General features: G+C 33.4%; 12 protein-coding genes and 6 pseudogenes across 18 annotated transcripts, besides 2 other annotated features; 14 read left to right on the top strand and 4 right to left on the bottom strand.

Moving 5' to 3' along the window:
- Positions 1 to 2,733: 2,733 nt before the first annotated feature.
- Positions 2,734 to 3,393: a mobile genetic element.
- Positions 3,394 to 3,970: 577 nt separating this feature from the next.
- On the top strand, positions 3,971 to 4,591 carry TVAGG3_0260060 (uncharacterized protein; the record flags this gene model as incomplete). Its single annotated transcript, XM_001307061.2, has 1 exon — positions 3,971 to 4,591. A coding segment is annotated over one exon (621 nt), but the record flags the coding sequence as incomplete, so codon positions are not given.
- Positions 4,592 to 4,894: 303 nt separating this feature from the next.
- TVAGG3_0260050 (ribonuclease H-like family) lies at positions 4,895 to 5,455 on the top strand (the record flags this gene model as incomplete). The annotated part of the gene is made up of 1 exon (XM_001281942.2): positions 4,895 to 5,455. A coding segment is annotated over one exon (561 nt), but the record flags the coding sequence as incomplete, so codon positions are not given.
- Positions 5,456 to 5,464: 9 nt separating this feature from the next.
- TVAGG3_0260040 (uncharacterized protein) lies at positions 5,465 to 5,962 on the top strand (the record flags this gene model as incomplete). Its single annotated transcript, XM_051228322.1, has 1 exon — positions 5,465 to 5,962. One exon carries the CDS (start codon positions 5,465 to 5,467, stop codon positions 5,960 to 5,962), a length of 498 nt encoding a protein of 165 aa, XP_051098052.1.
- A 1,441-nt stretch (positions 5,963 to 7,403) lies between these two features.
- TVAGG3_0260030 (uncharacterized protein) lies at positions 7,404 to 7,766 on the top strand (the record flags this gene model as incomplete). Its single annotated transcript, XM_001307060.1, has 1 exon — positions 7,404 to 7,766. One exon carries the CDS (start codon positions 7,404 to 7,406, stop codon positions 7,764 to 7,766), a length of 363 nt encoding a protein of 120 aa, XP_001307061.1.
- Positions 7,767 to 7,784: 18 nt separating this feature from the next.
- Positions 7,785 to 8,026, top strand: TVAGG3_0260020 (serine threonine-protein phosphatase family; the record flags this gene model as incomplete). The annotated part of the gene is made up of 1 exon (XM_001307059.2): positions 7,785 to 8,026. A coding segment is annotated over one exon (242 nt), but the record flags the coding sequence as incomplete, so codon positions are not given.
- A 4-nt stretch (positions 8,027 to 8,030) lies between these two features.
- On the bottom strand, positions 8,031 to 8,618 carry TVAGG3_0260010 (uncharacterized protein; the record flags this gene model as incomplete). Its single annotated transcript, XM_001307058.2, has 1 exon — positions 8,031 to 8,618. The coding sequence occupies one exon, from the start codon at positions 8,616 to 8,618 to the stop codon at positions 8,031 to 8,033; it is 588 nt and encodes a 195-aa protein (XP_001307059.2).
- Positions 8,619 to 9,332: 714 nt separating this feature from the next.
- Positions 9,333 to 23,815: part of a mobile genetic element that runs on past the window's edge.
- TVAGG3_0260000 lies at positions 10,343 to 11,168 on the bottom strand (annotated as a pseudogene). Its single transcript has one exon. A coding segment is annotated over exon 1 (826 nt).
- Positions 11,699 to 11,851, top strand: TVAGG3_0259990 (uncharacterized protein; the record flags this gene model as incomplete). Its single annotated transcript, XM_051228321.1, has 1 exon — positions 11,699 to 11,851. The coding sequence occupies one exon, from the start codon at positions 11,699 to 11,701 to the stop codon at positions 11,849 to 11,851; it is 153 nt and encodes a 50-aa protein (XP_051098051.1).
- On the top strand, positions 11,871 to 12,281 carry TVAGG3_0259980 (annotated as a pseudogene). The gene has a single exon. A coding segment is annotated over exon 1 (411 nt).
- Positions 12,629 to 13,196, top strand: TVAGG3_0259970 (uncharacterized protein; the record flags this gene model as incomplete). The annotated part of the gene is made up of 1 exon (XM_051228320.1): positions 12,629 to 13,196. A coding segment is annotated over one exon (568 nt), but the record flags the coding sequence as incomplete, so codon positions are not given.
- TVAGG3_0259960 (DNA/RNA polymerases family) lies at positions 14,239 to 14,637 on the top strand (the record flags this gene model as incomplete). Its single annotated transcript, XM_051228319.1, has 1 exon — positions 14,239 to 14,637. The coding sequence occupies one exon, from the start codon at positions 14,239 to 14,241 to the stop codon at positions 14,635 to 14,637; it is 399 nt and encodes a 132-aa protein (XP_051098049.1).
- TVAGG3_0259950 lies at positions 14,792 to 15,401 on the top strand (annotated as a pseudogene). The gene has a single exon. A coding segment is annotated over exon 1 (610 nt).
- TVAGG3_0259940 (organellar and viral DNA polymerase type B) lies at positions 16,857 to 17,267 on the top strand (the record flags this gene model as incomplete). The annotated part of the gene is made up of 1 exon (XM_051228318.1): positions 16,857 to 17,267. The coding sequence occupies one exon, from the start codon at positions 16,857 to 16,859 to the stop codon at positions 17,265 to 17,267; it is 411 nt and encodes a 136-aa protein (XP_051098048.1).
- Positions 18,660 to 19,216, top strand: TVAGG3_0259930 (annotated as a pseudogene). The gene has a single exon. A coding segment is annotated over exon 1 (557 nt).
- On the top strand, positions 19,499 to 20,323 carry TVAGG3_0259920 (KilA, N-terminal/APSES-type HTH, DNA-binding family; the record flags this gene model as incomplete). The annotated part of the gene is made up of 1 exon (XM_051228317.1): positions 19,499 to 20,323. One exon carries the CDS (start codon positions 19,499 to 19,501, stop codon positions 20,321 to 20,323), a length of 825 nt encoding a protein of 274 aa, XP_051098047.1.
- TVAGG3_0259910 (protein of unknown function, DUF4106 family) lies at positions 20,815 to 21,690 on the bottom strand (the record flags this gene model as incomplete). Its single annotated transcript, XM_051228316.1, has 1 exon — positions 20,815 to 21,690. The coding sequence occupies one exon, from the start codon at positions 21,688 to 21,690 to the stop codon at positions 20,815 to 20,817; it is 876 nt and encodes a 291-aa protein (XP_051098046.1).
- On the top strand, positions 21,727 to 22,243 carry TVAGG3_0259900 (annotated as a pseudogene). The gene has a single exon. A coding segment is annotated over exon 1 (517 nt).
- Positions 22,796 to 23,746, bottom strand: TVAGG3_0259890 (annotated as a pseudogene). Its single transcript has one exon. A coding segment is annotated over exon 1 (951 nt).

The following is a 23,815-nucleotide window of genomic DNA, read 5'->3' as shown; positions in this document are numbered from 1 at the left end:
AGGACAATACTAACAAACTATTAAATCAACGCTCGAATAAAGTATGATAGCTGATTTTATCTATCTACTTTTCATATTGAATTTTTCAATGTAAAAATGAAATATATATGGTATGAAAAATGCAATTAAAATATCTAGAGATTGCCATTATACTCAGAATTCACTATTGAATGGAAAATCACTAGAAATTTTCGCAGCTGATTATCGCGACCCTGATTTATTTATATTTGGTGATGTTTTTTAATATTCCAAAAAATATCCTCTGAAAAACAAAAACACGTTACTTAATTTAAGTTGGGAATTTGCACTTTCGTTCAAAACAAAACATTGCTTATACAGGTAATTGTTTTATTAGATTTATTCGTCAAATAATCAATTCTGCGTGAAGTAATCCAAGCTTTGCATGTTTATTATCTAAACATTTCCTCTTTAATTTTGCTTATAAAATTTAACAAAATTGAAATTATCGATTTCAATTTTTGTGATGACCTTACTTTTCTGTTTTTATCAAAACTTCTTATTGAAAAATCACCGTTCTAACCTCAATTTGCCAAAATCATTTGTTTGTATATAACCACAATGATTTCTATTATTAATTTGAATTTTTATCGTTTTTCACATATTCGCGTAATTATTAGCCAAATCTCACCTCTTTTCTTTATTACAGATTGACTACAAATACAACATATATATGAATTATTTTATCCGACATTCGATATTTCGATATCATGTTATTTCCCAATTTTTTTTGCAGGACTGTTACAAAAAATATTAAGCAGGAAAAATTTGTAACTAAGAGAATTATTCGATTTCCTTAATTTTTTCTTAAAACTCAGTCAAACAAGATTATTGTTGGGAAAAAATTAACGATAATGCTATTGAGCCTTAATGGTTTATTAAATCAATATCGATAGTTGATTATCATTATATCTGATAATTCAAGGAACTTATTTCATACGTGCAAACATTGGGATAATTTAAGGTGATTATTGCATATGCTTCCATTTTCAAAGTGTTATTAATTGGCAATATCAATAATGCATAATTAACCAAAATTCAAATTTCTTGGGAGTATCTCCAACACAGTAAAATTCTCTGAACTCCATACTTATTGAACTTTCAGGTCGATTTGACATAAAAAACAAATAATAAAATCTATTTTCTTAATTCATTCGATAATGATTGTTGTCTTTATGTGAATGTTTTAAAATAAATATCATCAGCTTTTCCTGTCTTTAGAGCTACTTTCCCAACATTTAGAATAAGGTTATTACCCTAAAATTCAGTTATAGACACTTAGGAGAGCATTTAAACCATGATATTTTGGCATATGATAGAGAAACATCTTATAAACATTTTCAGTATGTTTTCCTATAAAATAACAATCTCACATGAAATTACTAAAATATCAAATTTTGATTTTCACTTTAAAGTTGGGAGAATACTCTATAGTGACAGGGTATACAATTTTAACCTTTGTTTTGATTATAAATAAAGTATTGATAGAGATATGAGTTGTACAGAATTATACACGTGTGTTTAATCACATGTAAGTTGTGCAACAATAATGTTTAGCTAGATAGTATATTAGGGAACTGTGATTTATGATCTAATTCAATAAGATGTAAATGATATTCAAATATATTAAATAAATGCGAATGTTAAAGATGTGGAATCAGTTAGTTAATTGTTGTATATAGATATTTTACTGTGATTAATGAATTTTTTAACAATTTAAAATTATCAAATTTCAAAATATGCGCAATGAGATAATTTGAGAGTATTTTGAGAACTGAAGACTTATGATTTAGTGTTTTTGAATAAGCACATCAATATAAAGATAGAAAATAAATTGAGATATAATTTTTTTGAAGGTATTATAAGGGTGGAGGTAGTAGGCTGAATTTTTAATGTTCTATACTTTCATGGCAAATAATTAAATAGAAGTAAAACTTTGTTTTAAGAATTGAAAATTTTAAATAAAAAAGGAATGTTAGTAATGCTAATTTACTTGATTCCGGGGACCCCCCGGTTATCAAATATATTTATTAAAATGGAAAATCTCTCACTTTTCGAAAAAATCGAAACTGCAAGGATTTCCGATTCTCGATATGATAATTTATTTGATTCCGGGGGACACCCCGGTTATCAAATATATTTATTAGAACGGAAAATCTCTCACTTTTCGAAAAAATCGAAACTGCAAGGATCTCCGATTCTCGATATGATAATTTATTTGATTCTGGGGACACCCCGGTTATCAAATTATTTATTAGAATGGAAAATATCTCACTTTTCGAAATTTTTTTAACAAAAATATGGCATTCTTAAATTATAGTTACATGTTATTTCACAATCATTATCATTAAAAAATTCAATTATTCAAGTTGTTTTGTCCCGACGGTTTTTACGGTTATAAAAATGGTTGCGAACTCAATCCATCAGCAAAATGTCGGTTGGGGTGCCCTTCTTGGCCTCCTAAGTACTCACCAAGATACCCTCAGCTCCCGCAAAACACCTCCCTTAGGTGAGCATTAACTGATGACATGAGTTAACAATTCTACAAAATCATCAAGCATGAAGGTTTATGATTTATAAATCAAAATCTCAAAAACTGCTTGACTTTGCAAGTTGCTGTCTTTACCGGTTAGCTTTTTTTGAAGTTTCTTCGCATCTTATATAAGCTCTAGATCAATATTTATCATCAGAATTTGCATCTCATAAAGCACGATATTAATCAAATAGGCAAATTTCATTCGGAGTCTCTCATTAAATGAGAAACTCCGAATGAGATTTGCTCTAAGGTAATGTACTTGTTATGCTTGGCCTAGAAGCAAGGAGGAAACATGTATATGGTTTGTTTATACTGAAGTTATCTGGAATTCTCTCAATTGAGGATTCAAATCCAGATAACAGCAGTATAAGTTAATATTGTTGTGCACCTCAGGTTGTTTATAGGCCCGAGAACGAGAAAAGAATTTATGGTGTGAATTGGCTCGATATATACCTACGCTCTGTAAAAAATACGTTATATTTTCTTTCATATGAGAAAAATGTTTTTCTTTTTTATAATACTATGTGCTTTGTTACTTCATAAATTGTCTATTTTTCTTATTAAAACCTATTTTTTCCGTGTGATTCGGAATCTACGCATTCAAAAAATGCGTTTTCCGCTCTCAGAACGCGAAAATATGAACTACATGACGAGATAATTGAGATTCTTTATCATCAAAATTCAAAAAAAAACATTTTTCTTTTTTCTTTGGCGAAAAATGTGCTTATTTTTTCGAAATTTTCGAAATATGATTTTTTTGGGAGACTTTTAGAAAATTTTAATATGATAAATATGAGTTATTTTATGTTCTCTATTTGAGAGTCTGCTTATTTTTGAGTATCGATCTGCAATTTTCCCAAATGAACGGGGTGGATAAGATCCTAGCCTTATCGTCATCCCAGTGTCAATTTTACAAAAAAAATTCTTAATAAAAATTTTTTATTAAAAAATTCTTATCTTTTTTCATTGAAATTTAAATAATAAAATAAATTTGGCTGTAAAAATTATCAATTATTATAATTCTTATCGAAACACATGTAGAAAAACACTTATCTTTTATACTCTTTCTATTTAAAACCTGTTTAGTTCAGTAATTAATAATAAAAATTGTGAAAATAGTGACTATTTAACTAAAAATATATTAAATGATGTAATAATGAGATATACATATATTTTTACGAATTATAATTAGAAATTATTCTGGTCTGGGAATCCCAACCCAAAATCATTGAAAATTTGAATATATGGGATGGGCTACCCATCCCAAAACTATATTGAAATTTTTGAATTGATAATAAATGTATCTATATCTAAGGTATATTAGAGAATTTTTAAAAATTATGCATTAAAAAATTGAATTTATTCAAAACAAATTGAGAATAAAAATGCTTAAGTAATCACTTCATTATTTCAACAATGATTGATGCAGTACCGACGTACTATAAAGACATTGAGGTCGGTACTAAGCATCAGTATCTTAGATATAAAAAACCAGGCGACAAGTACGGAAAATATTATGTTAAATGCAATGAACTAGTAAAGCGTCCTGACGGAACTATATGCCACTGTGCAATGGAAGAAATGCGTGAGGATCATTTCAAAAAATGGATCCAAAACAAACGGCACATATGCACACCAGGAGAAGTAGCATCACAACAAACAATCGATCAATACTATCAAAACGTCCCAGCAACAGGGCTTACACCTATATCGTTAGGGGATATCTATGAACAGCTTGCTACATTTACTGGAAGATTTAACTTGGCTCTGAATACCTTCTCAAGCCCAGAGTTTACAAAGCTAGTTAAAACCATTATAATGTATACTGCAGACTCGATGATATTGAAGTTCCCACAGTTACACAATGTTAACATCAATGTTGATAAACTAGCTTCTCAAATATACCAGCCTATTTCAACTGACAAACTAAGGCAAACAATGATACAAATTGCAAATTCAATCCATGTTGCAAAAGTTGATGAGTTTGCTAAGCTTGCCTGTACCTGTGTTGCCATTGATGAGGGGAAGACTCAGCAGTTTCACAATCTGGACTTCTCCCTCACAAATCCTCTGCAAAGCAAGCGGCCCTATCCTGTTGAGTCAATCCAAATGAATGGTGGAACATCTGAAGATTATATCCACTCGCTTACTCAAGGATTTAACAGAATCTTCATTAGAGATGTTAAGATCAGCAGTGTAGTTTGCGATGGCAATAAAGCGCAATTGAAATGTTTTCAGAAAGGATGGAATCAATCGTTCTACAACTCAAATGACCCAAGGTTATTCAAAATCTTGTTTATCCCGTGTTTATGCCACAGGATTCATAATTGTTATCAATATATGACAACAAAAGACGTAGCATTAGGAGCAATTGTGAAACATATCCACGAAATATCAGCTCTTTGTAGAATCCATGTTGAAGACATCGGAGCTCTCTGTCCAAAGCATGTATCCACCAGGTGGATCTATGATTATAATATTTGTATGTTTATTATCAAGTATCAAGACAAAATTTCAAGATATACGCGTATTGATATTGAAAACATCAAGTTCTTAAGAGACTGCTTGGCAATTCTCAAGAAGCTTATTTCCACGTTCGAATCAGATAAAACCAAGATATCTGATTGCTACGTATGGCTTTGCAAGGGTATTGAAGCACTCCAATACCTTTCCAGCAGCAACAACAATCCTTTTGCTGGAATCCTTTCAAGATCGTTGTTGAACTATACCCTTGGATCGGACTTTGGAGGTCTTTGGTGCTTAGCCTTCGCTTTTACACCGAAAGGTAGGTATTATTTCAACCAAAAATTCGTCCACGGAGCGCAGATCAACGAATCTCCGGCAATTAATTCATTTGATATTACAAACGTAACTTTCGTTAATCCAGTAGAAGACATTCAATCTATCTATATGGACTCTATCTTTGAAGAAGGTTCGACTGAAGTTTCTCTTGATATGGTTGAGGAGGGATCAATTCGTCAGGTAACTGCTACAATTGACCCTCCTATGCTTGATCTCGCAGATGTAACATCTAGTTCAAATCAGCCGGTTAACCATTTTGTTGCAGCTAGGCAGTATCTCAAAAGTATTTTGGAACAATTTCGTATTCCGGGTCAAACAATAACAGATATTATTACACTATTTAACACGTATATTAATAGTGATAATGATATCTTCTCTGATGATATGATTCAAGAACGTCAAGAATACGGTTGGGAAGAAATCTCTCATAGAGATGGCAATGTATCAATCTTTGCAGATATCGCCCTTCGTGTTATCTCCGCTTCACCTTCAGAAGCAACATGTGAGAGAACAATAAAAGACCAAAGATTGATACTAAATTTGAAAAGATTACGTTCTCACAAAATTTTATTAGATAGCCGAGAAATTTTAATGGCTACAAAATAAATAAATTGTTTTATATTTTATCTGTTCAATATTTATCTCATATAAAAATTTGAAATACTTAATCAAAATTTCTATGCGTTTGTTTGAAAGAGATCGATAGCAATTCATATATCTTTTGAATTTGCTAATTGTGGTGATGGTACTATTATTATTAATTTTTTATTTTTATTTTTTTATTTTTTATTTTTTTTTGATAATATACTATTTAGATTTATACATTCATTCAATATAGGTCAGGTATGAGGGGCTTCCAGGGGCTGCGCCCCTTCTAGCCCTAAGAATTTTGCCCAAGACCCAAGAGGAGGACCGAACCCCAGCCAACCAGCCGGTGACAAAACCAAAACCGTTGTTATTTACATCATATTAATGATGTCACTTTTTAATATGTCACTTTTGTGTCGCTTTTCACAAATTATATATGTTTTCATGCTTTGTCACTTTTCTGTCACTTTTCGGGTAAAAACATTTTTATTATTATATATAAATGAATTTTACAAAACCACCGTTACCGTTCTTTGGAAATAAGAGTAGATGTAAAGATATTATATTGAGAGAACTTAAGAAACTACCGAATGGTCTAACATTTGTAGATTTGTTCAGTGGAAGTTTCTATATATCCCATTTATGTCATACAATATTCCCAGACTCAAAGATTATATGCAATGACTTCGACAACTATATGGACCGTCTCAAACATATTCCAGACACAAACAATATATTGAAAGAGTTAAAAGAAAAGATACCTATAGGTAAGATGGAACGTATACCATTAGATAAGAAAAATATTGTGAGAGAGGTTTTGAAAAAAGCAGAATATATAGACTGGGATAGTATATCTGCTAGACTATTATATAGTGGTTCTATAAGAGTTCATGACATTGAAACACTTATGTCAAAAGTTTTATATCTTAACTATACAAATGTTTTCAAAGAGAACATAGAAAAATATATTGAGGGTATAGAGTTTGTGAGATGTCGTTGGACAGAGTTGTATGAAAAAATAAAGACAAGGAAAATGTTTTCTTTATAATGGACCCGCCGTTCTATAACACATGGGATTTTCAATACCAAGTAGACTGGACTTTGAGAGACTCTTTAGAAACTTTAGACGTTTTACATAACCATCCATGCTTTTACTTTACATCGATAAAAGTGGTTTGGAAACGCGTTATGAGATGGTTAGAGGACATACATGACTATGAGTTTAGATATGACAAGATAGAATATGAGAGAGGTCCTATAAACCGGAGAAAGTGTCATAACAAAGAAATTTTATTAGTAAGTAAATGTGGTTTGAAATAGGACTACTTGTTTTAGGTTTTTTCCATTGTGTCATTTATTTATTTGACGTGGCAGAAAAGTACAGAGAATATGAAGATGAACCAATGCCTGCAAATGTTCAGTATATGTACTCGTAAGAGATATTTTTATCTAATATTAAATGGACGCACAGAACTTAGCGAATGCACAGCAACCTGGACAACCAAACCCAGAGAATATTCCAAATGAAGTTAGAATACAAACTGCAATGGCAAACTATGGTCAAGTGCCAACAGATGTACAAATGCAAACTGCCATGTCAAATGACGCTGCGTTAGGTTTGCCACCATGGTATGCAAATATGAGATGGAAAGAGTTTTATACAAACCCTGAAGTGGGATATAAACAACTTTATGCAGATGACGCGAACACAGGAGTTGACCCAGAATATGTTTTCTACCAGAGGAGAAACAGAATGTATGAGCTCCAGTTAAAGAATGCTATGGAACTCAACAGGAAACGTAAGAGACTAGGTGGACATTAGATTTTTACATATAGTAAAATGGGTTTCTTCAGTAGTATTGGAAACTTCTTCAGAAGAGTTGGAAGAGGTATATGGAATGGAATAAAAACCGTAGGAAGAGGAATTTGGAACGGAGTCAAAAATATTGGTAAAAGAGTAGGTCAGTTCGTTGGTATTATACCTAAAGACCCTGAACCAGAAGAACAAGCTCCTGTTATACAACAGCCTGAACCTGCACCACAGTCTAGTTGGAACCAAATCCAACACCTCAACCGTATTAAAAAATTATATTTTTACCGTTCGATAGTAGTTGTATATGAAACTAAGTTCTAAGTAAAACGCATGGTATAATGGAATTATTCTTTTTCTTCCATCTGTAGTAAACCATACTTGAAAGTCTGAAATACTTCCACTTGGTGGTTCGTATAACTTTGTAGGTTTTTCGTAAAAGTCATTTGCCAAGCATAAGAAAGAGTTTTGGGCGCCAGAAAATGAAGCATGAACAATAATAGCATCTTGGTCGAAAACATTTTCATATGTTCCATTAGGGTTTTCGACTTCATAAAAGTCTGGGTGTACTGGATATGCTGCAGGCTGATTTAACATCCTCATAAATCTATACCATGCCAAGTTGTTATATTTTGTAGAAATATAAACGTTTTCTCCAAGGTCTTCTATTCTATTGATTTTAACAGTTGCATTTTTCCTGTCATAAATAATATCGAGATGGTATTCTCCCTCGTCAATGTTATACTGTTTTGCATATTCGATATAGATATCGTTTATTTTTTCTTGAAAAGCTTGAAGAGTTGTTTCTAAGTTTACAAGCAAACTAACTTGTAAAAGTTTTCCCTGTTCAAATTTCTCATACATACGTTTTTCTTTGTTATAGTATCGAACTTCAAAACCGACCGTAAATGGGAAACCATGTATGGCTTCTGAAATGAACTTCATTCTACGAAAGCCAATAGCTTTTGTGACGGATGGGTCTCTTAACCATCTTAATGGGTAGTCAAAACGATAGCCTTCATGCTTTACGGTATCTGTCTCAAACTTTTGACCGACATTAGTAAAAAGTTCATCTAATGGTTTAGTTGTAGCAACTCTTGAATTTTCTTTTTCTATTGAAAGCATATTTTATCTAGAATAAAAATGTCAAATGAAACAGCGTCTATGAGAGAAATACAACACAACCGACAACTCATTATGCAAGCTCTAAATAAGAACACAACAAACTTTTCAAACTATTCTAAGATATCTGAGTCATTGAAAGAAGGAAACTTAAAACTGACATTAAACCCAATGACAGATGAGTTTCTATTTCAAGACAAGAAGAACAATACTGTCTGTATAAATCCAACAAAAGGAACTTTAAACGAGAAACCTATAAATGAACTTCTTTTGAAAGCAGATGTTGACAACAAAGCTGACAAAGAATATGTCATTGAAAAAGTTCAAGAAGAACATGACAGAGCAGATGCAACATATGCAACAAAAGAACATACTCATCCTGAACTAGCAGACAAAACATATGTTGACAATAAAATGTCAAGTGAAGTGACAAGAGCTGAAAACGAATATTCTAAAAAGACTCATACACATTCTATATCTGAAATAACAGACTTAAACGTTAGCCTTGAAAAGAAAGCGGATAAGGAATATGTGGCTAGTAAGTTAGAGAAGAAAGCAGATAAGGAATATGTGGATGAAAAAGATAATGAAATTAAAGAAAGGGCTGAATGGTTTCATGAATGGACATCGGAGACTTTTAAAGTTAAAGCTGATACAGGATGGGTTTCAGGATGTTTAGACCTTAAAGCAGATAAAACTTATGTTAACGATGAGTTAGAGAAGAAAGCAGATAAGAACCATACACATACAAGTTTTACAACTGTTGCTATAGAAAGTATTGAAGGAACGGTTGAAGGAACTGGTGGGGATGCATTCTATTGTAAACCTCCTAACTTTCCACAAGGTTTAACATCGGATGACGACATAACGACGATGAGAAACATTAGATGTAAAGATGTTTATGTCATGAAGGATGAATATAATATTAAATTCACTGCTCAAGATTTATATGACAAGAAAGCAGACAAAACAGAGCTTCAAACATTAAAGACAGAAATGCTTCAAACATTATATCCTATAGGCTCTATTTATACGTCAATGAACTCAACAAATCCAGAAACAGTTCTGGGTTTTGGAACTTGGACTCAAATAGTCGACAGGTTTTTGTATTGTGCAAACTCTTCAAAGGAAACAGGTGGAAGTAAAACGATTTCAGGTGAAAATTTACCTGCACACAGTCACTACATAGATTTAAGTACATCTCAAGCAGGTTGGCATAAGCATAAATTTTGGGATTGGTCAGCAATGACAAAAGGTAAAGGATATGATGTTAAAGACGACGTTCAGTTTGCTATAAATTGTTTCTGGGGTAACACTCAGGGAGATGGAAACCATACACATCGCGTTACAGGATATACACAAACAACGGGACAAAGTAAAGACTACATGCCACCTTACATGACAGTTTACGCATGGTATAGAATTGCTTAGTCGTCATTTTCAACTTCTTTAGCATATTCGTCAGGAGTTGTCTTATATTTGTTAGGAACTGTCTTTGAAAGTATACCACCTTGAACTTTGACAAGTTTGAAACGAGGTCTGACAATAGTAGTTTTATCTTCTGCTTGCAGTGTGTACATTTTGCCATGTTTGCCTAAAACTTCATAATATTCTCTTGTATACTTTCTTCTATTTTTACGAACACGAATGTGAGTACCTGTCGAGTTCCCATTGTTGTCATAGTCAATAGTATTTTCATATGGGTCGCGTTTAGGTATTTCTATTTTTACTTTGTCACCTTTCTGAAGTTTGAAGCCCGGCATTCTTTCTTGTTTGTCTCTTTTGACTAAATTATTAAATATATAGTCTTTCTCTAAGTCAGGGTTGTTTTTCATTTCTTCGGGGAGTGGTTTCCCAAACCTTTTTGTTTACGGCTATTGTAAATATTTAAAACTTGTCTCATCTTTGCCTGGAGAAGTGTCTATATTTGTCGTCATATGACATTTCATTTGCTTCACCACCTTGTGGTTGGTTTAAGTCTCTTAACATTTTTATACAACCGTCAATGACACCAAGAGCAGAATGGTTTTGGTCGACAATGAAATATTGGTTTACATTTTTTGAACGCAGATAGTTTTTAATATCATCTGATTTGAAAGAACTTTCACAGTCAGATGTCAGTTTTGTTGGATGGTATTTGTCAACGAATATTGTCAAAGCTGCTAAGATATCTAAAATATTTTTGGACTGTAATGGTATGGCTTCACAGTATCTTGTGTTTTGACCGACAAATATTAGCCAGTATGGTGGTCCATCTTCTCTATACCTCGGAATGTTTTCCAAGATATCCATAAACCAAGCATTTGGTGTTGAACTAAAGATTTTTATCCTGAGTGCTTTTTTTGTTGCCTTAGAAACATAGGGGTCCTTGTTTGGATTCGTCATTTTTAACCCATAAGAAATGGGTTTATTTGGCGCATTAGCAGGAGTCGCATCTAGATTTTTGCCCGCAGTGGGAACAATAGCCTAGAGGTGTATTTGGGTTGGAAGGAAGATTTTGAGTACATTAGGTATACTTAAAGAGAAAGCACAACCTATTATACAAACTGTACAGAAAGGTTGGGATGTAGCACGAGATGCAACAAATCTTATTCCAAATCCTGAAACAAGAGGAAAAGTTCAAGGATGGATGGACAATGTAGGAAGACAAGCAGGAAACTATTATAACAAAGCAAATGACTACTATAACCAAGCAGGACACTATATGGACCAAGGTGAAAGATTCTTTAACAGAGGATATAACCATGCACAACAGTGGGTAAACAATAACCAACCTCAACCGCCTCAAACGTGGGGAATGTAAAGTTTTTTACTGAGATGAAATGAACAATACAGCATTGAGACAAATGGGTTCAAGATGGATTTGTCGACTTCCAGCAGTTACACCACGTGTTTGTCAAGTTCTTCCTATACCTCAGGAAGTTTTAGACCGACTTAAAAAACAACAACAACCAGTTGAAAACAAACCAAACTAAAATTTTTTACTGAGATGAAATGACCGAAGAAGTTGAAACGGTAGATTTGACACCACAAACAAAAAGTTCAGAACCATTGTCAAAACCGTCAAAGAACTTACAGATGAAGAGAAAAATTCAATAATAGAAAGTGCCAGGTCTGGAAATACAAACCCTAACTACAAAGTCACTTTTCATAAAAATGGAACGGCTAGTATCTCAAAAAAGAAACAGACTCTCACAAATAAAATATTGAAGTCTGAAGGAGCTTTCGAGACAACAGATGGAAAAGTTTACTTCACTGACCAACAGTTCATTATAGAACATCTCATTGACTTAGAGTCGAAATATTCTAAACTTTACAACAAACACAAAAAGTTGAAAGGAAAACAAAAACAAATGGCATATGATATTTATGAAGATGTTGACGACACAACTGTTCCTGCAGTGAGGTAAAGTCAGAGGAACCGAAAAGTGACGAAAAACCGATAGAAGAAGAAAAACCAAAAACTGAAGATAAACCAAAACCAAAGTTTAGTTTGGAAACTAAACCAAGTCAACCTTCATTAGCTGGTATGGGTTGGCGTCAAAGACTTATGGCAGCAGGCGGTTATGTAAAGTAAAGAAAAAAAATATTTTTTTATTTTTATAAAAATGCCCCCATATAGAATGGATAGAAAGTCTGCTAGAATAAAAGCAGAGTTACAAAGATATGGTTGGAGAGTTTCGAAGAAGTTTAAATTTAGGAAGGGAAGACCCATAAAAGTCTATGACAAATTGTCTGGTCTTCGCTACGAAATGGATTTGGAAACAGCACGTGCCAATTATCCAAACAGACTAGAGAGGTTAGAAGAAGAACGTCTTATGGACATGCCTTTCGATGTTAGTGAACCTCAAGTTGAAGGACACGACGGCTTTGCCAGATTCTACTGGAAACATGACGAACAATTGCATCCTTTGAGAAGGAAAAAAGGTAGTGCAGAGGATGGTCATGCTCCCATGGAAAGAACAAGATATGCATATGAAAAGTATCGTGAAGTTAGAAGTCAAATTACATCTGGTCGAACCTTTACAGTAAACTTTGACGAAGGAAAGAACAAAGAAGGCTTCATGGGTGTACTTGCTGCCATACAAGACGGAAATAAGAAAGGACACAATCTCAGATTGACCATAACAGATTTGGATGGTCACATTTACTATGCACATGGCAATGAACAAACAGCCGCAAAACTTCTTGACGCTTTCAAGACTACAAAGAGAGAACAAATGGTTGACTCCGACTCAGACATTTTGAATGCAATTGAAGGAATTGCAAGTGTCAAGTTCGAATGGTACCAACCTAACCCTCAAGCAGTCAGACAACATGCAGGATACTTCCCGTTCATAAATAAGTCTGACATTGACTTGACAAGGTATGGAATTTACAATTCAATTGAAACAATTGTCAACGAACCTTGCATTCTTACATGTCTCAGGAACTCTGGTCTTGTTACAGAAGAGAAGATGAAGTATCTTGAGTCATGTGTGAAGACAAGGTACATTCTCAGAGGTCAATTGGCAAAAATTGCACCGTTGGCAAATGTCAATATCCGAGTCAACATACCTACAGCTAAAGGTTCTTCACATGACGACTATGTTGTTGAGTTCAATTTACCATGGTTGAAGATTGTAATTGTCCACAACCACTTCATGTTGAACGAAAGTCTTACAAACCCATTGTTCGGAAAAGGCAAGTGCAACATTGTCAGAGCTGTAAACATTCTTTTCGAGAAAGGTTGTTGGAACCAATTCCAGATGACAAGCTGACAGAAACTTTTGTACCAAAAGACGAAACAAACTTTTCACTGTTAGCAAGACCAAAAGTTGTTCCAGACAAAGTTCTAGTACAAAAGAAGTACACAGTTCCACAAGGAGTTGGATTGTTCGGATACCAACCTGAACCAGAAGAACTTCCAATGAGGTTGCAAGAACTTCAAGATGCTATAAATAAACTTCCATTGAGACATCCAATTGACGTCAAATTGTATTGGAGAGCATCTGAGTTAGGTCAGAAGGTTTTATATGAAACAGGTTGCTTCGACGATGTTTATGAGATAACAGGAGAAGTTTCTCAGAAGATAAGAGACTCACTTGAATTTCCACAAACTGGACCAATTGGTTGCGACAAGTTCGACTCAGATGAAAAGATATACTATGTCGACCTTAACGCTGCATACATGAGGTTTGTCCAATATATTCCGACTGGAATTCCAAACGAAGATGGTGAGTTCCCGGGAAGGAACTATACAGTTGGAAAAGTCATACAACAACTGTATGATATTAGGAAAGCTTCAAACCCCAAACTTGCAATGACACTCAAATTGCTTATGAATTCGACATGGGGATATTCCATTAAGAAACCTCAAGAGATGAAGAGTAAACATTATGAGAAGGTCGACAACTTTGTTGAAAGGTTTTCTCCTTTTGTTTTGAAGTACGAATTCACTCAAGGTCAAAGTGGCTTAGTAACCACATTAAAACCTATTGTCGAACATTGGTCTTACCCTCAGTTCGCAAAAGCAGTTCTTGACAACTACAACAAATTCTTCTCCGAAGTCAAATCGAAAGTTGTGGTTTACTATGAGAACATTGACGCACTCATGACGAACGAAGAAGGCTATAACAAACTCATTGAAATGGGTCTAGTCGGTGAAAAGATGGGCTGTTTTAAGCTAGATAAGGTATTTTCCGAAGTTCATGTCCTCTCCAAGCGTAAGTATTGGGGTATACTTGAAGACGGCACAGAAATAAAACATTGCATGAAATAAAAATTTATTTTTCAAAAAAGTGACATTTTTTAAATTTTATTTGAAATGTACGCTGAGTTTGTTGGTGAACCTCAAGTTGAAGGAAACTTGTTTGTTAGATGAGAAATATGAAATGGCATACCATTTTAAAACAATATATTTTTACATATATTAAATGCTTCAGGTTGAAAAACAAAGAACAAAAGTAGCAGATACAAAACCGTTAGACTATATCTTTACAAATGCTGGTAGGACTATTTCAGATGAAGAAATTTCATCCCGAGTATACAGGTTTGACTATCCAATTCGTTGGCTTCAAAGTCCTTCAGATGCAAAGGCAATAGGATTTAGAAGAGTTTTGTTTTCAAATAGAACTAACGCATTTATGTTCGCAGTATATTTTCATGGGCAGTATAAAGGTTCTGATGGTCTAATAGACAAATTTGACGAAATGAGAATCTTTACAGTTCGTTCAGACGAAAGTCTTGAGAAAACTCTAAATGACTTTCAAACTCAAATGAACAAATATTATTGGGAATTTCAAGAAAAATACGACTCTTTACTAAATGGAACATACTATCTGAAACTAGAATATGACAAGATGAACTCCACCGTTTCATTTCAAAAGATTGAAATTAACCCTCCAAGAGATACAGAGTTTTTATTTTGGAAAGTAGACAAACGTTCTTGGCACAATTTCTTCGGTTACTAAACCAGAACGAACCATTACCACCAGATGGTCCATTTCAATTTATACTTCCACCAGCAGATTTGACAGTTTATAGAAACGTGTTTGACCCTCAAAATGTTATGTGTCATGCAAGTTTCAGTTCAAGCAACAATAGTTTTCTATGTATTGGTAAGGACTTTTATGACTTTGCTTCTAAATTCTACGAACCACCTAGTAACAGTTTCTCTGACTTTCAAGTTTGGTTCACAACAAATGGTGTGCAACATATTATTCCATTGTACTATGACTTTTATCTCGAATTGTCTTTCATATATAACTACGGAAAAGTGCTGAAAAAGTATTGAAAAATAATGTTTATGTTAGCATGTTAGATTTAACACGTTTTCTAACCACTTTTCTAACATCGTAGAAAACTCTTGAATTTTCATGACTTCTTCGTAAACTAAACGTAAATGTTTTGTGAAGAATATAGCAACCGCCGGAATTCAGACGGTTGCTTTTTATACAAAATTCATGCGGGAAATTCTTGAGTTTTGGTTGAAAGAATACGGTGGAGCCAAAAGTGGCTCGACCTCAAAACAAGCATTTTATGAGCTTACAAAGGGTGTTACGAATGAATTCAAATGTATTTACATACATCCTGACCTCGTTCATTTTGTTGCTAAATTCAGTAAAAATAATGTTTAGGGTAGAAGGTTAGATCTAACCTGTTTTCTAACCTCATTTCTAACCTCTTGAATTTTCATGATTTCATCGTAAATGTTTTGTCAAAACTTCTTCGTACATGCTTTGTCAAGACTTCTTCGTACATGTTTTGTCAAAACTTCTTCGTACATGCTTTGTCAAGACTTCTTCGTAAATGTTTTGTCAAGACTTCTTCGTACATGCTTTGTCAAGACTTCTTCGTACATGCTTTGTCAAGACTTCTTCGTAAATGTTTTGTCAAGACTTCTTCGTACATGCTTTGTCAAGACTTCTTCGTACATGTTTTGTCAAGACTTCTTCGTACATGTTTTGTCAAGACTTCTTCGTAAATGTTTTGTCAAGACTTCTTCGTAAATGTTTTGTCAAGACTTCTTCGTAAATGTTTTGTCAAGACTTCTTCGTAAATGTTTTGTCAAGACTTCTTCGTAAATGTTTTGTCAAACATGAACGTAAATGTTTTGTCGAAACTTCATCGTAATGAGCGTAAATGACCCAAAAATAATGTTTAGGTGAAGAGGTTAGATCTAACCTGTTTTCTACCCTCTTTTCTACCCTCTTGAATTTTCATGAATTTCCTTAAGACAGAAAAAATAAAGTTAGTTTTATTTTTATTTATTTTTTTATTTTGTATGTAAGAACAAAAATGTCAAACATTGAGTTTGAAACAGTTAGAAAGATAGACAATGACACCAAATTGGTTAGAATAGGTGATTTAAACGTAAGATACTCAAAGAAATACAACAAATATTCTTTGTCAGACATTTTATCTCCATCTGGAAAGAGACCGAAGGACTGGGTTAGAATTGCTTCAACTCAGAAAATTTTGACAAGAAATCCTGAGCTTATGATATCGGTAGCATTTTATGGAACAAGAGCATATCTCATCGACAAAAGTCTTATACCAATAGTTTTGTTATGGTTAGACCCAGTTGTTGGATATAACTTCATAACATATGGTTCATTCGATACGGAACGTTGCAGTGAAGGCTTACTTTACATCGTTCAGAAACCGAAGGACTTCAATACAAAAAGATATAAGATAGGAAGGACATATAATATAACTCAAAGATATGACAGTACAGTCAATAGAGTCAAGGTTGTGTTTGCTAATGATATGAGAGCTGCAGAAACAGAACTACTTGAAAAGTTTGAGAAAATGTATGGTGCTCCCATAAAAGGTAAAGAAACGTTTGAAGTAGATGAGATAGATAAAGCTATAAAATTATTTGACGAAGTTGCTGAAAAATACATGTAAAGCGTTTATTTTTGGTCTTTTGTGAAAGATAGAAAATAAAGTTAGTGTCATTTTTTTGTATTTTTTTGTATGTTAGATATGATTTCAGGGATTTTTTTGACGAAGTGTTACTCTTCACTTCGTCAAAAAATAACAGTTATCTAATGAAAAAGTGTCATTTTTTTGTATTTTTTTGTATGTTAGATATGATTTCAGGGATTTTTTTGACGAAGTGTTACTCTTCACTTCGTCAAAAAATAACAGTTATCTAATGAAAAAGTGTCATTTTTTTGTATTTTTTTGTATGTTAGATATGATTTCAGGGATTTTTTTGACGAAAGTGTTACTCTTCACTTCGTCAAAAAATAACAGTTATCTAATGAAAAAGTGTCATTTTTTTGTATTTTTTTGTATGTTAGATATGATTTCAGGGATTTTTTTGACGAAGTGTTACTCTTCACTTCGTCAAAAAATAACAGTTATCTAATGAAAAAGTGTCATTTTTTTGTATTTTTTTGTATTTGACGAGAATGTCAGGTAGATGGTTAGATCTAACACGTTTTCTAACACGTTTTCTAACCTCTTGAATTTTCATGACTTCTTCATCGTAATGAGCGTAAATGTTTTGTCAAGACTTCTTCGTACATGTTTTGTCAAAACTTCTTCGTAATGAGCGTAAATGACCCAAAAATAATGTTTAGGTGAAGAGGTTAGATCTAACCTGTTTTCTACCCTCTTTTCTACCCTCTTGAATTTTCATGATTTCATCGTACATGCTTTGTCAAACATGAACGTACATGTTTTGTCAAAACTTCTTCGTAAATGTTTTGTCAAAACTTCTTCGTAAATGTTTTGTCAAGACTTCTTCATCGTAAATGTTTTGTCAAGACTTCTTCGTAAATGTTTTGTCAAGACTTCTTCGTAATGAGCGTAAATGACCCAAAAATATAATTTAGGGTAGAAGGTTAGATCTAACACGTTTTCTAACCTCATTTCTACCCTCTTGAATTTTCATGAATTTTCCCGAAATAAAAAAATAAAGTTAGTTTTATTTTATTTATTTTTTTTATTTTGTATGTAAAGACAGATATGATTTCAACATCTATGTTAGTAGAAATGAAAAGCTTCATTCCTTCTTCATATACTTTTGAAACAGAAATCCAGAAGATAAAGCAAGAACTTTTAACAAGTAATTTAGACTGTAGTGCGAAAGATGAAACAAATGAACAGTATCTTTATGAAATGCAGGACATTATTGACCATTTGCCTAAACTACCTGAAATCCAACGACAAAAACTCACTATTCCCGAATTTGACGAAATAGAAGTGAAACCAACTGACTCGGTAGAAATAAAGAAGTTCATACGAAAGGTAAACTATGAATTCCTTGGTTTTCATTGCAACCATAAAGTTATGGACAAAGATTGCAACATGGTATATAAGAACATCTCTGACATATATAAATCGGAGGAGTTAAAGACATACGACAACTTTGTTTCATTAGTTGCAAAATGTGTTTGGGAAATAAGAGATAAAGATAGAAGAGGTAAGGTATGGAATGAACAGATAAAACCAGCAACTTTTGAGTTAAAGAAAACCATTGACGCCTTAGTTTGTTTTAGCAGGTAAGGTTTCAGATATAACGCAAAAACGATGCCGCGATGTTCTAAATGTAAGGCAGCAATGAGGAGATATAACTACTCCGTCAAAGAGATAGAACGTATGAGAAAACGACTATGCTGACTTAAAGAAAGAAGCGAGAAACCAGCAGAAAATAAATGGACATGTTAGCATTTCTGAACAAAAACTATCCAACTGCTGACGATTTCCTTCTATCTGACGTCAAGAAGAAGTATAAAGAAACCTTCGGCATTGTTAAAACTTTTGATATCCTCAGCAAAGAAATAGAAGCTACGAAGCTGTTTAAGATTTCAAATATACATCGTACAATTCATGTAAAACGCTTGTGAGAAAACGGGTGAGAAAAGAGGGTAGAAATGAGGTTAGATCTAACCTTCTACCCTAAACATTATTTTTGTCTGAAAAATGACCAAATTTCATGAATTTCCTCATATGCTTGCTTCCCTCGGAAAACCGAGAGAAGAGATTCCGTACGAAAACAGTGAAGAACAGCGAGTAAGTAAAAAACCCCAGTCGCCAAAACTCTATGAAAATCGTGAATTTCCTTAAGATAGAAAAAATAACGCTAATTTTTTATAAAATATTTTTTTATTTTGTATGTAAAGACAGATATGTCAACAACAGAGAACACAACAACAGTTATAGTCCATGAAGATATAAATGAAGAATATGAGTGGGTTCAGTTTAACAAACAACTCCGTCTCATTCGTTCGGTCAAAGACGATATGTACCAAATGCAAAGTATTTTGACAGCATGTTTTGCTCCAGATACCAAACATACAGACGATTGGTTCAAAAACCAAAGCACACAAGAACTTTTGAGCGAAGCACAGCGAGACCGACTTTTTTCGGGGTCGCCTAAAACTCATGAAAATCGTAAAAATTTGCCAAATGGTTTGAGAGGTTGGTATGTACATAGACTTCTTGTAAATGCTGTTGCAATGTGGGCTTCGCCTCGTTATGCTTGGTATATTTACAGACTTCTTGACGAAATTCATAGACAAGAACGTGAAGAGATGGAAAAGAAACTTCAAGCAAAAGATGAAGTCATTGAAGCAAAAGACAAAAGCATTCAAGAAAGAATACCACGTTCGGTACCAAAAGGAAAGGAAAAGAACTATAAGTATATGATTTATACTGAAGAGTTGGAGAAAGAAGAAGACAGAGATATGGTTATGTTGCATTTAGTCAGAAGAAACAACAAAAGCTTTTACGACCTTGCTAAGATTTACAAATCTGACAGAAATTGGTTCTATCGCGAAAACTTACCGATTTCAATGACCCCAAATGAAGATGTGAAACAAATAGTTCAAGATACGTTACCTCAAACACACTATGATATGAAAGGTTGTACAATACTTACCTTCAAAGAAGACTTACCGCTACTGAAAGAAAAAATAACAGAGTATTTTGACAACTTCAAACAAGTAGAGTAAATTGCACTCTTTATTTTTCAAGCTTGACTTCAGATGGCTCAGGTAGCTCTATAATGTAAATTGCCTCGTCAAATCCTTCTGGCATTCCGAGTCCTTCCATCCGACAGGAAAATATTTTCCCGACAACTGGAAAAAATTTTCCCGACAACTGGAAAAAATTTTCCTTCCGACAGAAAAAATTTTTCCTTCCGACAGAAAAATTTTTCCAGTTGTCCGTCCGTAAACCATTCAAATTTTCGAAAATTGAGAACTTTTTGGTCGAACTTCAGAAAAAGTTCTTCCTTCCAACAGGAAAAATTTTTCCTTCCGACAGAAAAAGTTTTTCCTTCCAACAGGAAAAGTTCTTCCTTCCAACAGGAAAATATTTTCCTTCCGACAGGACACAAACGGATGACTGACGTTCCTCTTCCTGAATGCCTTCCAAAGCCAGAAGAACCGAAAGCTGCAGAACCACAACAGACTTACTTACTAAGACTAAACACTTAGATTTTTCAAGCTTGACTTTTTACAATTTGAACTTTGTTTGCGTAGATATGAATTCTGAAAGAAGTATGAGGGTCTTGTATGACTTTGTACTTCTCCCATAGTTCATGTCTGTCAAACTTACCTGCCATGGACTCTTTCATAAGTTCCATGAAATCGTCTTCGGACAATCCGGGGAAAAGTATAATGTCAGTAAGTATTCTTTTAACATCCTTACTTAAACTCTTTGCTGTCTGTACACAAATGACAACTGAGATGTTAAAGTGCCTAAGTTTCTTAAGAATTCGACACATGTCTTGTTCTCTGTTCTTTAACAAAGGATGAGAAGCAAAGTCATCTAAGATAAGAAGACATCTATGAGGGTAAGTCTTCCAATCGTAAGATTGCAATTTCTTCGAAATGTATTCTATCTCTTTCTGTTTGTTTCTGAAGTGTTTCTTCTCTAATATTCTCTGCATTTCCTCATTTGGGTCTTTAAACTTAGAATTTATATACTCATTTATAGCATTATATTTCAAAACTCTTCTTTGGTACTTCTTTATCCAATCTAACAACTCAGAGTCTTTTATACATACTAACTTAGACTTCTTTATAATATCTTTGAACGAATTGACGGTTTGGTCAAATTGACCAGAAGTCGAACAAATAACAACTAACTCATAGAATGGGTTCTTCTCATCTAGTTCTTGTTGTTGTGCAGCCATTTTAAGATAAGTGAAAGTCTTACCAGACCCAGGTGGTGCAATTAGACCTGTTATACCATTCTGAGCAAATAAGAACTTGTCATGTATAGGTTTTATCTGAGCATTTTCTAACTTCCTCTTGTTCTTGTTTAAAACATTCTCAAATTTCTTGTCAATGTCAGCAAACTTTTTTTCTAACATATTTTTAGAAAAATTAAAATTTTTATCTTTTAGAAAATGTCTAGCGATTTCACTATCTATATTCGAGACAAACTTTTTGACAGCAAAACATCTGTCGACCATAAATCTTACATAGTGTAAACAAGAAAGGTGAATTTGTTCTAAAGTTCTGTTTCTGGAATATGACAAGAACCATAAAACATTAAGCAGAGCAGTCTTAAAATTTGTCAATGACAGACTTGTTGACAGAGATGACGCCGATTGGAAAGATGAAGTCCAACAAAAGTTCTTAGAATGCAAAGAAGACACATGCGCTGTTCTTGAAGATGAAATAGAAAACAGAATAGAAGAGCTATTAAAGGACAAAGAACTTTACATAAATATGGTTCGGAGAAATTTGACATAACTCCACCAGAAAAGAAGAAGAAAGAAAAGAAAGAAAAGAAAGTAGAAGAAGAGAAGAAAGAACCTGAACCAGTTCCAGAGAAAAAGAAATTTGACATGTAAAAATAAAATTTTATTTTTAGAACATTTCAGGGTCAATGTCAATGTTCTCTTCCTCTTTAGGAGTAAACACTGGCTTAGACTCTAAAATCTTTTTACCCAATTTACCTTGAACTTCAACTATCTTAGACTCATAATATTCATAGTCGTCTGCTTTCTTTGGTTCATAAGGTATAACAAGTTTGTATGCTTTACCTTCTTTAAGGTTTGAAAACCTTCTGTCAAAACTTTCTTTGACTGCTAACAAACCTTCTATGTCTAAGTCTTCAAATTTCGCACCATTTTTAGTCACGACAGCAAACTTAACTGGTTCGATGTTCCAAACTTTGCTGAATGAAGACTTTTCAAAATGGTAGAAGTAAACATTCAAATATGTGAATGGGTCTAGTTCTTCTTTAAGTCCTGACATGTACTTGTTTACTGAGATGAATTTTGTCATCTTTTCTATCGGATAAAAAAATATTTTTTTAAAAAATTTACTCAGAAAAAATTTTCTTTGTATATACACCATTCTGTACGTCTAAAAGACTTTTGACATTTGCCAAGAATGTACGTTTAGACGCTGTCATATAACCATATTCTTGACAATATTGTTTATACGAATCGTACAATGACCTTTCATCTAATGACACAAAGTCAGTTTCATCTATGAACAGTTCATATACACTCTTGTTTGCTTCTAACAATGTTTGTCTCTCTTCTGTATGTGGAATTTGTCTTGGATTGAACTTAGAAATATCTAATGTCATAAAATATGAGAACAAGTGGTTGTAAAAGTCAGATGTCAAAGTTTCTGCTAAGTCGTCAAAATATTCTGTATCTTGCATATGAGAATCTGACGTTCTGACAACTACATATCTTCTGTCAGAACTTTCTAACTTCATCGGAACAGCATTGTTTGAAACCATAATGAAGTTTGCAACATTTTCACAAACTCTTTGGTCTTTATACTTTCTTTCAACAACTCCAACTTTGTCTGTTATAAGACTCTTCAAAGCATCTGAGTTTAAAACTTTTGTTGTATCTATACTTTGAAGTTCATTGCAAACTATAAGTTTCATATTCTCTATTGAGGAGTTAAACTTGCCACAGATGTTTTCTAAGTTTGTCATATTCGGGTTCGAATAGCCCTCTAACAGTTTGCATAAGATATCTGTAAAGAAAGTATTCTTACCTGTTCCTTGTTTTCCAATTATAATGAGAGCAGTTTCATTCTTAGCACTTGGATGTTGTAAGATGTTTGCAAACCAACATAAGATATACTCATAAACCTTTTCGTTTCCATTGCATATAATTTCTTTGACATGGTCTAACCAAGCTTCTATAATATTTCTTTCCATTCTACTTGTTCGTATTTATATCCAGTGAAGATAGAATAGAAGTTTGGAGAAGGTGTATAGAACTTTATACCTCGAACTGAAAAATCTTCTAACTTTGACAATAAGATATCCCAAGCATCTAACATCTTCATGCCAACTTGTACGACTTTTATTTTCTTAAGTTTCTGTCTACATTCTTGTTCAGACACTATTGTTGCTCTTGGTTTGTTAAAGACAACATCCCATTCTTTCATGACATAACATTCTGGGGCAGAGTCGACATAAATGACTAAACGTTTCAAATTCTCGACTGCTTTGTTATA

Source organism: Trichomonas vaginalis, chromosome V (genome assembly GCF_026262505.1).
Source record: "Trichomonas vaginalis G3 chromosome V, whole genome shotgun sequence".
NCBI lineage: Eukaryota > Parabasalia > Trichomonadida > Trichomonadidae > Trichomonas > Trichomonas vaginalis.
This window is presented reverse-complemented; position numbering and strand designations above follow the sequence as displayed.